General features: G+C 39.1%; 1 protein-coding gene across 1 annotated transcript in view; it reads right to left on the bottom strand.

Moving 5' to 3' along the window:
* The window catches only part of CPXM2 (carboxypeptidase X, M14 family member 2), a 1,728,300-nt gene that overhangs the window by 1,429,920 nt on the left and 286,339 nt on the right, over positions 1–12,041 (bottom strand). The window contains exon 3 of the mRNA XM_044056018.1: positions 413–522. Within this exon, the coding sequence (XP_043911953.1) occupies positions 413–522 (110 nt within the window). The remainder of the gene's footprint in view (positions 1–412; positions 523–12,041) is intronic.

The raw sequence follows: 12,041 nt of genomic DNA, 5'->3' as shown, positions 1-12,041 counted from the left end.
AAAATAAACTATTCAGCAGCACAAGGAACCATAAAATGGTGAACATTGTGTTACTATAAAAACAAATGGAGTAAATCTGGTGAAACACGGCACTTTTTGTAAACAAATTTATAAGAGGCAAGAGTAATAAAACTAAAATATAAATACTGTATAAAATGACAGACAGAGTGGAGAGTTAATATGTGGCATCACTTTTGGGCTAGTTCCCTAGGTCTTAATTATGTTTGGTTATGTATTCTATATAGTAATATAACTGCAATTAAAATAATTTTCTGTCTTCATATGCAGAATTACAAAATGCATCATACTAGAAAAATGCTTAGTCAGAGTCATGCATACACATGTTGCATTGTTCTTATCATCTGTAGAAAATTATACATAATATTAAATAGCAAAAACATAGCTTCACTACCTGAATGTTAAGACGCCCTCTGTGCGCTCCTAATCCATAGCGTTTAGTTGTTGAAGCATGTAACTGGAAGTCTTTAACATTCAGAGATTCAAGGCCAAGGGGAGGACAGCCTACAAAATAAATAATACAGCAGAATTGTTACTTCAAAGTATTAAGTGTAAAACTAGCCACTAGTAGGTATACTTTTGTTATGTGTTAAAACAGTTGCAAAGTTAGACATGTTAGCCTCTCCTATTTAAGCACTGCATTTTGGAGTAATATTTAGTGTTGTATTTCATAATATCCTATGCATACTTCTCAACTGTACAGATTTTCATAGAATGCCCAGATTTTTTCCTCTTATTTTTGGTTTGTTTCTCATAAAATTGTGGGTTTTCTGGTAAGTCACTGGCAAATCATTGAGGAGTAAAGGCAGAAAAAAATGACAGACATTTGAGATTCAAACTTTCTAAGTTTCAGAAAATCCATGCTAATGCAAAACCTATTATTCTGTCAACTATCCAAGTTTGAAGAGCTGTATGGAGGTCATTACTGAAGAGGTTAAAAAGTTTGTAGCCTAGACCTGATACTTGTGGAACTGCTATGTTTATAAGGAGGAACGAGAAGTCAGTTTGCCATTTTATAGCTTGTGCTCTCTTTACTAGATATCTATGCAACCAATGTATGGAGGGTTTAGTTATGCCTGTAGTGGAGAGGTTTTGAAGAAGTTTCATATGGGGACATTGTACAAAAAGATTTGAATAGGTCAGAGAAAAGTAAGAAAACTAGGTTGTCTTCAATTATTTGTATACTTAAAGTTGTAATGAAGTTCAACAGAGTACTAGTGGTGTTATGATGGGGTCTGAAACCGAGTTGTGTAGGGGAGAGAAGCTGTTTATATTGCATATATCTGATTATTTGTTTGTGTATGCATTTCCCAAGTACATTTTATAAGTGTGATAGTATGGCTATTGGCCAGTTCAGTTGAAGTACCTCCTTTGTGAAGGGGCATTACAAAAGACTTTTTCAAGTTAATGGGACATCTGTAGTGGGTATTAGTTTATGGAGGAGTTTTTTGATCATGGTAGTTGGAACAGGTTGAAGACAGAAATGTTCTAGAAAGTTATTAGATTGTGGGTGGACTATGAGTGTTTGATTTAATGTGTCACCAGCATAAGATATGACTGTGTTAGTAAAGTGAGTGTTAATACAGATTGGCAATGCTATTATGTTATTTTAGTGTTTTTGGGGTAGGTTGTGTGGCTTATCCTGGATTTAACAGCTTATTAAATGATGCCCAGAAGAATTTATTGTTATTGGAGTGCTTGATTTAGAGTGTGCAGGTAGTGATGAGATATTTAACTTTGTTTCTTGCTCTCTGTATGGTTAATCTGTTTTATTTTTGAACAAATTTCCCATGCTTTGTCTATCTGTTTTAGGATAGCTGTGCAGCTGGGCTTGTTTTCAGTCTATTTGATCTAAGCAGAGAGAGGCAGTCTAGGATGCTTAGGAAGACTGTGTTAAGTTGTGTTACAGCATTATCTAAAAGGGATGGTCCTAAGTAATTCCCAGTTGCATTAATTAAGTGTGTTTATGAAAGTTTCATTATGGAAGGTTGACATGTTTTCTAACCAGGACATGGAGGTGAGTTCTAAGGTTGATTTTTGGGTGCTCGACTCTGTTGATAAGTAGATGGTCACTTAAGCTATCTGGCATAGTGTCATAGCAAGAGATTTTATCATGGCAGGATGTTAGTATCCAGTCCATGGTGAACTGTCTGTCAGTAGATATGCTGTACTTACTTAGAGTAGTGATGTGATGGGTGAATTTATCAAGCTAGATATTGTTAACTGGACTGTTAGAGTATAGTGCATTCCAGTTGATATTAGTGTCACCTAATATGATAGCTTCATATGGGATTTTAGCAGAGATCCAACATAGAATGTCTTCAAGTATAGTTATATTATTAAATGGGATTAGGAAGTTTCCTATTTTGATTTTTATCCAAGAAAAATCTGTTTTGACATTGTATATGCATATTCTGTTATATACCATAATTTAGTTTCATAGTTTGGTCTTAATGTATTTAAGAAGTTATGCCTTGAGTTTGTCAGTGTCACTTCAACATTTTCACATATTTGTTTTAACTGAATAACTAAAATGACAGAAAAAAAACTCATGTTTAAGAGCAGTAAAGTATAAATATTCTTATAATGTTAAAATAAGGTATATTTAAGATGCTTATGCATTTGCATCATGAAGAAATAGAAGTGAACCTGTTTATTGTGAACATTATGTAACTAAAATAGCAAGCTGTAAGATTCTAATGAAAGAAAACCTACAAAGGGATGTATTACAAGTGCATGTGTGCTAGACATTAATGATACACTTACACTGCCACTTGAGCAAGAAGACAAGTACACTAACCTACAACTAACTCAGCCTTATTACTTAGCCCTACCAACACGTGAGACTATATTACTCTCCCACAGCCATAACTCTAAGCATAAAATCTCAACCAGTTCCTAATCAGAGTTCTCACTCATTAACTAAAATCTTAATCCCTAAACCTTAAAGTCCCCAATCACTCCCTAAACCTAAAACTTCCCTGCTGCTGCTACTCCCTAAACTTAAACCTTCCTACTTCCTAACACTAAACCTCCCATTCTGCTCCTTAAATATAAGCCCTTTCCCAATCACTGGCCTAACCTATAAACCTACTTCCTCTAGCTGCCACACTTACCTCACTCAAACTTAAATAATATGTCCAGTAAGCCATACCAGCTGCTTGCCTAAACTAATATTTGAGATTGAGCAAAAGTGGCAGCCTGTATGAGCTGCAAGAATCTTGAATTCCTGGCATTAAGGGAAGGGTCCTTGAGTGCTTGTGACATGAACACTAGTAGAATCCTACGATAGGTATGCTGTGAAAACATAATCATCAAATAAGAAATATAATTTGTGCATTTATTTCCTATACAAAATAAATAAATAAAATAAAAACAAAAATATTCTTGTTTGTCTTTTTACATGCAGACTACTATCCCCAAATAAACCCCTTGTAATAGGTACAATTCATTCTACTGGGAAGAAGTTGCAGAACATTCATACAAAGAAAAAAAGTATTTTTCTCTGTGGGATATATTTTAGCATTCCCTCATAGGCACTCCAGAATCACAGTGTTATGACTAGGTATACATTTTATGTGACTGTGACGTAAATACACACATGGACGATTATGGATGCACAACCTACTTCAGTCATTTCCTGTTTTATTGTTACTAATGTATTCCCAGCTTCAATAGAGCCACTATTTTCCTTTAATAGCAGCCAAATAAAAAAATATATATATATGTAATAAAATTCTGTATGAACAACTACTTTGTATCAGGCATAATAAGGGTTAAACTATCTTGTGTGCAAAGAAAGAATTTCTAAAAGAACTGTTTGACCTGTTTAAACAGGCTGACCATGAAAGAATGTGCAGATGTTAACCTGCAGTTCGAGAAAGAACAGAACTTGTAATTATCTTATGACCCTTGCATATTTCTGTCTTAACTGAAACTGACCCTTGCACATTTCTGTCTTAACTGAAACTGACCCTTGCACATTTCTGTCTTAACTGAAACTGACCCTTGCATATTTCTGTCTTAACTGAAACTCAGTGTCTGATAAACATCTTGTTGAGTATGTATGTGTACGTGCAGAAGGGGCTATAAAAACCCCCGCAGTTTGTACAGAAGTTAGACTGCTGACATTCCACCATCGATGTGGCAGGTCTCCATGCATGTAAATAAAGCTTTTATTTGCTTATCGAAATCGCTGTGTTTCTTCTGGCGAATGTTGGAGAAATAAGTGTTTTTCTTTTAACATTTTCTGGCGCCCAACATGGGGCCACCTCTCACGGTGCGAATCACACAAGAGGGACTGAAAACCTGTACAGGAAGGGAGAACAAATCACAGACTCCCTGATAAGTGAAAGACCTCCGACGAAATCTTGTCGTAAGTAGAGGCCAGTCGCTCTTGATTCATTCCGCGAGACGGTGACGAACGAAAGGGCGGAAGACTCACAGCAAGGTAAGCTTTCCCTTTTTTTAATAACGGATAGGAGAAAAGGAAGGGACTAGTCATAAGGGACAATGGTTTGTTAAGAAAAAAAAAAAGGACTGTCTTTAAGTAGAAAAATCTAAAGATAGGTAGAGATCTCAGGAAAAAGGAATATTTTCTCTTTTAAATAAGGGAAATGGGAACAGGAATTAGTTGCTGTTCAACAGAAAAAACTGAAGTTAGTGAAGATGAACAACATATGTTTAAATTACATCCAAAAAATCTAAAATATTTAGACAAATGGAAGATGGAGTATCAGTTTTCAGGAAAATTAGATAAGTACCAATGTCAGAGGTTGGTAAGGGACCTGCGCAGAGAAGCAGGCAATAGAGTAAAAGACCAAAAGAAGGTGGGTTTTCCACAGGCACAAAAATGGCTTTTGGAGGCAAATAAAATATATCTTAGTAAAAATATGGCTACAAAGGATGATTCAAGTGCAAAATCCACGTTTTTTGTTAACAAAGAAGATGACGAAACCACCGTACCTATTCGTCGTAATCCTTCAGCCCTGCCCTACCTCGTGGAAGGAGCGGTGGAGGGGGAAGGGGCAGCTGGGCTGCCACAATATCAGGAAACTGAAAAAGAGAAGGTCCCCTCCGCCATTTACCCTCTGTTACAACCTGTAATATTGCAGAAAACTCCTGGCACTTTCCTAGAGCTGCGAAACCGAAAGGTAGGGTGTGGTGAGTGGAGAGTAAAGGATAAGTCAGTGCCAGATAGTGAGAGCGAATACCCTTTGATTCAGGTAGCAAACCCACAGGCAGGAATGGACAGACAGGGTCCTACAATCCTGGTTTACCGCCCCTGGACTAAAGAAGACATTAGAAAGGCTGTAGAAGGAATCCCCCACCCAAAAGACAATATGAAGAAATTTGCAGATGACATGCATGGTATGCAAATAAGTTATAAACTTAATAGTATTGAAATTGAACAGGTACTCCGACAGATTTTGGGTCCTGACTGGCACCTTATCTGTGGAGCTTGGGAACCTCTTACGGAGGACGAGGAGCCTCTTGCTCATGATACTGCAGAATTTGAGAGGCAACTTAAAAAGTTACTTGAGCGGGTCGCAAAAAAATGGAAGGCACGTGCGGACTGGACACACATTAATCAATGCGTACAGTCCAATGACGAGAAAGTAGATCATTACTTACAGTGTTTAACTGTTATTTTTAATGACCATAGTGGCATAGAAGTGCCTACTAATCAGGAGACAGACTCATCATATGAACAACAGTTAAAGAATGCCTTTTTGAAAGGGTGTAGATCTCTGATTAGTAATTTTATTACTAAACATATTATAGACCACAGAACAGCACGGTTACAACCACTGTTAGAATATGCTAGGCATGCGGAGAAGTATATAGCGGATAAAAGGAAGAAACAAGCACAGACCCTCACTGTTAATTCGGATGGCACGATTATGTTGCTGCAAGGTCAACCTAATAGGGGCAGAGGAAGGGGCAGAGGCAGGGGGCGAGGAAATGTAGGACACTCTGAGGATTACGAGGGAAGGGTAAGGAGGGGGGAATGTTTTAAGTGTGGTAAGAAAGGACATTTTGCAAGAGATTGTCATAGCTTGGGACAACCGGGTGCCTCACAGGCACCGGCGCAGTTCTCAGCATGACTATATGATGGTGAGGAAGGGTGGCCAGGGCCGCCGGATGAAATTATGGAAGGTTATGAGGAGGAGAACGAAGAGACCAAAGGGGAATGTGCAGGATGGGAACATGAGCAAAGCAGTTTTTCTGTTGATGGAGAATATCAAGTTGTCAACTTGACAGAATTAGCGTCAACTATGCAACTGGAGGTGCAACCTGTGATTAGTTTGCAGGTTGAAGGACAAGAAGTAGAATTCTTGTGTGATTTGGGAGCAACTAGGACCTTGCTAAAACATACTGCTGTGCCATCTGATGCAGCCACGAGTGATTATGTATTAGTAAAAGCGGCAAATGGACGGATTTATAAAGAACCGCTGTCTCGACCGCTGTGGTTCACAGACCCTCAAACAAACCAGACCATTAGGTTTCATGTAATTATTTCACATATTTGCCCTGTTAATTTGTTAGGAAGGGACCTAATGCATGTTTTTGGTATAGCAGCAGTCCCCACAGCCCATGGTATACAGGCCAAGCGAGTACAACTTGAAGCTGCATTTTTTCAAGAAGGACAGGGAGATTTACATTACTGGTACAGTAATGATTTGGTCTCTACAGGTCCTCAAAGTGTAACAAATGACTTACTAAATTTGGCTTTAAGTAAGTATGGTCCTCAACCACCAGTGAAGGCAGAACAGTTGCACTGTACAATGTACTATAGAAAATTGATAGGTCCTGATACGGTATATGAAACACTGTTTTTTAAATATAAAATCACGAAGATTGTTTTAAAGCAACTGTACTGGGATAAATTAGGAAACTCTGCAGCCACATGCAGTCTCACGAAAGATATGCTAACTCTTTTTAGGAGTAATCTTACACCGCATGTATCTGTAACGAAAGAGGAAGAACAGGCTTGGGTCTCTGTAGGTAAAAAGGTAACGGAATTGAGTACCTTGTCGGAAGAACAGTTACAAAGCAGGGGGGTTCAGGTACAAAAGTTGAATTGGGTTACGCAGGCTAGACCTACAGTACATTTGAGGGAAGATAGGGTGTTGCCCAGCTGACTTTTCATGCTGAGTCTGCAAGAAGAAAATGATTTGCGGACTATACCACAGTCTTTGTGGTCGACTGGGCAGCATGATATAGGATTAATGAAAACAGCAGGTGCGGTCAAAATCACACCTAAAACTGATTACAGACCACACAAACGACAGTACCCGTTGAGCAAAATAGCAGAAGGAGGAATTTCTCTGGTAATTGAAGCATTACTATGGGCAGGGGTCTTGATCCCATGCGCAGATTCACCATGTGATACCCCTTTGTTTCCAGTAAGGAAGCCGGACGGAACCTGGAGGATGGTACAGGATTTACAGGCTGTTAATGCAGCCATAGTACCAAGGGCCCCAGTAGTTCTGGATCCGTCTGTCCTACTGAATGATATCCTTCCTACAGACCAATATTTTACAGTTATTGATATCAGTAATGCATTTTTCTCTATCCCATTACATGAGGATAGCAGGTTTTGGTTCGCCTTTACATTTATGGGCAAACGTTACACATACACACGATTACCTCAAGGTTACTGTGAAAGTCCTACTGTATTTTCTCAAGAAATGTCAGCGAACCTGGCTCAATTTTTACCGAAGCATGGAAGCCATCTATTGCTGTACGTAGACGACATCCTGCTGGCTGCCCCTACAGAATCTGCCTGTAAAATGGACTCCCTGCGGCTTCTACATTTTTTAGCAGAAGAAGGACACAAGGTAAATAAGTCTAAACTACAATTTTGTAAACTAGAAGTATGCTATTTTGGTTATTTAATATCTAACCAAGGCAGGCAACTTGATGGTACTAGAAAGGAAGCTATTCTCCAGGCACCTATGCCCCTCACAAAAAAGGAAATGATGTCATTTTTGGGGATTACTAACTTTTGCCGTAGTTGGATACCTAACTATGCTGAGGAAGTAGGTCCTTTATCGGATCTGATCTTTGCACTCCCAATGGCGACAAATAATCCCATTTCTTGGACGGATAGGTCCATTCAAGCATTTACTCAGATCAAACAATTGATAGCAAGTTCAGCAGTTCTAGGTTTCCCTGATTATTCCAAACCTTTTATTCAGACTGTGGACTGTAAAGGCGGATACATGACATCCGTCCTGTTGCAGTCGTATGGGGACAAACTCAGACCCCTGGCTTTTTATTCGAGTAAACTGGACGCTGTCGCATGATCATTACCACACTGCGTGCAGACGGTGGTGGTGGCGGCATTGGCCATTCAAGCTTTGGCGACACTTATTTTATTTCATCCACTGACCTTGCGAGTACCGCATTTGGTAGCAGTGATTCTGCTGCAGAATAAGTTAACTTTTCTATCTCCAAGCAGACACTTATTGTGTATGACTATTTTGTTGTCTCAACCTCACATGACTATAGAACGATGTACTACCCTAAACCCGGCTACTCTCCTCCCCACACCGGCTGATGGAACTCCACATGTGTGCCTGGACATGATTCATGCGAATGTTTTACCTAGACCCGACCTCAAGGATCAACCATTACCGAGTTCTGACTGGACCTTATTTGTCGATGGGTCGGCCCGTAAAAATGAGATAGGTAACACCCAAGTTGGTTATGCAGTAACAACTGGTACACACATCATAGAAGCTAATCCTCTCCCCAGGAACTTGTCTGCACAAGCAGCGGAATTGATTGCTTTGACCAGGGCATGCGCTTTGTCGGAAGGTAAAGCAGCCACTATCTATACAGATAGTCAGTATGCTTTTTCTACGGTGCATGTCTTTGCCCAGCAATGGAAAAACAGGGGAATGGTCACTGCTTCAGGAAAAGAAATCACGCATAAAAACCTAATCTTAGATCTTTTACAAGCTATGCAACTACCTAACAGGCTAGCAATTTGCAAATGCGTGGCTCACACTAGTGCTAAAGATCCGGTAGCATTAGGGAACGCCCTAGCTGATAAGACCGCAAAGGAAATTGCTTTAACATCCGCTTTTGCACTTGAAACAGACTTGCAACCATCAGATAACCTTAATCTACAAACCTTACGGGTCATGCAAGAGTTAAGCACTAAGCAGGAAAAGCAAAAATGGATAAGATACGGGGTGACACATGAGCAAGGGGTTTATGTAGGACCAGATGGTAAATACGTTTTACCAACAAATTTATTTCGCTATGCCTCCCTCATTACTCATGGACCATCTCACAACGGTCCAGCAGCTATGGTTCAGGTAGTGCAACAAGTATTTTGGAGTAAAGGATTTGTAGCATATGCAAAACGTTTTTGTCTGTCTTGTCTTGTATGTGCTCGTTTTCATGGGCAGGGTGGTATACGTGTTGCACCGGCAACCTTCCCAGTTCCACCCTATCCCTTTCATACCATCTGTATGGATTTCATTGAACTTACCCCTGCACAGCAGAAAAAGTTTGTATTAGTTATCATTGATGCGTTTTCTAAATGGGTTGAAGCATTTCCCGTCACTCATCCGGATGCTTCAACAGTGGCAAAAATTCTAACGAATGATATTATTCCACATTTTGGAATTCCAGTATGCATCTGTTCTGATAATGGCACTCATTTTGTTAATCAAGTTATTCAGAAATTGGCTGTTGTTTTCAAAATTGACCTTAAACACCATTGTGCTTACCATCCGCAGTCAGCCGGGTTGGTCAAACGTCATAATGGTATTCTCAAAAGTAAGTTACGAAAACTCATGGCCGAGACACATCAGTCTTGGATTACCTGCTTACCTTTGGCACTCCTCTCCATGGGGACCACACCTACCTCCAAAGGTATTACGCCATTTGAACTCCTTTATGGTCACCCCTATTACATCCCGCAATGTCAAGGGATATTGCCTGCGGAACATGAGGGGGGTGAGGAGTTAGCAGATTACATGAGAAAATTGCTGACAAAAACTAAAACACCTCTAACAAGTGATTGCTTTTCAGATCAGCAGAAGAGCAGAATTCTCGAAGTTAAGCCTGGAGATTGGATTTGGATCAAGATAATCAAGAGAAAAAACTGGGCTTCACCAAAGTGGGAAGGTCCATATCAAGTGCTGATTTTGACTCCTACTGTGGTTCGAATAAAAGAACGAACATCGTGGATCCACTTAACACATTGTAAACTGGTAAAACAGTTTGAGCTGGACAAAAATTTAGGTCCCCCTGAGGAACCTTAAGAAGTGACAAAGGGGGGTGGTATTTAGTTATTTTTGAGTACAATTTTTAGTTTTAATATTTTTTGTGTAGTTGTGTATCCATTTTAGTTTTCTTCGAATGAAGAAATGGAGTATTTCGTACCTGAAAGAAGACAAAGAGACAATGATAATACACGGGAGCAGCCTTTCCCACAGAAAGATTGTACAATAATTTTGTTAACAGTCATTCTGATTACTGTGTTTCTGTTTTGGCCATTTTTATTTTCAGATGCTGTTAGTTGAACTAAAAGGAACACAAAAGACACAGTTTGGCATCCACCTTTTAATACCTACCAGGCTGTTAAGTATGCATATGCTTCATCTCTTAATATCTCTAATTGTTGGGTATTCACTGCTATTCCTACTGTACATGAGGGGTTAATGTTGAGTACGGTCTCTTTGGGGGCTAATGAAACATGGACTAATTTAATATTTGATACTTCAAATGTTACCTTAAAGAATAAAATAGCATTGCCTCTCATGGGTCATCAAAATGGAACGGTATGCTTTCAAAAATTTGGCAAAAATAAAGTTGGGTGGAGCCAGTGTAATACAACAATAATTCATAAGTGTACCGCAGATAACTCAGGTTGTGTAACGAACTTTACACCTATAAAGAGACTCGTTAGAGATCCTAATTTCTTTCAGAAAATGAAGTCTGTGTATTATCTATTATTTTTAGGATTGCAGGATGCAGGGGAACATTTTAATCCTGTCAATATTACCATTAAGGTAGAGGATTTCTACTTTGTCTGTGGAAGGAAGGCATATAAGTGGTTACCAGAAAGTTGGTCTGTTAGTTGTTTTTTAGGTTATTTGGTACCAGCAATAAGACATGTATCTACACTACCCCAAGGTAAAATACGAAATGTACGTGCTGTTAATAAACCTATTAATCCCATAGGTAACATTGATGCATCCTGGATCTATCATCACGATTTAGCCCACAGTAGCAGCAAGGGGCTATCACATATGGACTTGGGTGATGATGTCATTTCTGGTGCTGGCATTCTTCCAGCATATGGGACAGTAAAATCTATTTGGGAACTCAGAAAATTGTCAAAACTGTTAGAGACTCTGAGTAATGCAACTTTTTCTGCGCTAGAATTGGTGACGGACGAATTGACGGCAATGAGAACAGTAGTGTTGCAGAACCGTATGGTGCTCGATTTCACCCTAGTGGCGAAAGGAGGTACTTGCGCTCTTATCCAAGAGGAGTGCTGTTCGTTTATTCCAGATAATCAGCACGAAATTGAGAGTCACCTCGAGATTCTCCAAAAGGTATCTGAACTGACAAAACCAGGACAAAATCCATTGACTGAATTCTTCCAGACCTGGTTTGGAAGTTGGGGAAGTGTTTTTATGAACATTTTAATTGCTGTATGTGTTGGTGCCATTATATTCTTTTTAGGTTGCTGTTGTATCCCATGCATCTGAATGTTGATGTCTAATGTAATAACTGCCAATATGACAAAAGCTTACTATTTTGGGTACAAAGGATACGAATCAAATGAAAAGTTGTATGACCAGGATGTGTAGTGAAATATTTTGCTGATACAAAGTGTTGTTAGGGGGGAAATGTAATAAAATTCTGTATGAACAACTACTTTGTATCAGGCATAATAAGGGTTAAACTATCTTGTGTGCAAAGAAAGAATTTCTAAAAGAACTGTTTGACCTGTTTAAACAGGCTGACCATGAAAGAATGTGCAGATGTTA

Source organism: Protopterus annectens, chromosome 14.part0, assembly GCF_019279795.1.
Source record: "Protopterus annectens isolate FY-2018-M chromosome 14.part0, PAN1.0, whole genome shotgun sequence".
Lineage (NCBI taxonomy): Eukaryota > Metazoa > Chordata > Ceratodontiformes > Protopteridae > Protopterus > Protopterus annectens.
Note: the sequence above shows the minus strand (reverse complement) of the source record. Positions and strands in the feature narration are given on the sequence as shown.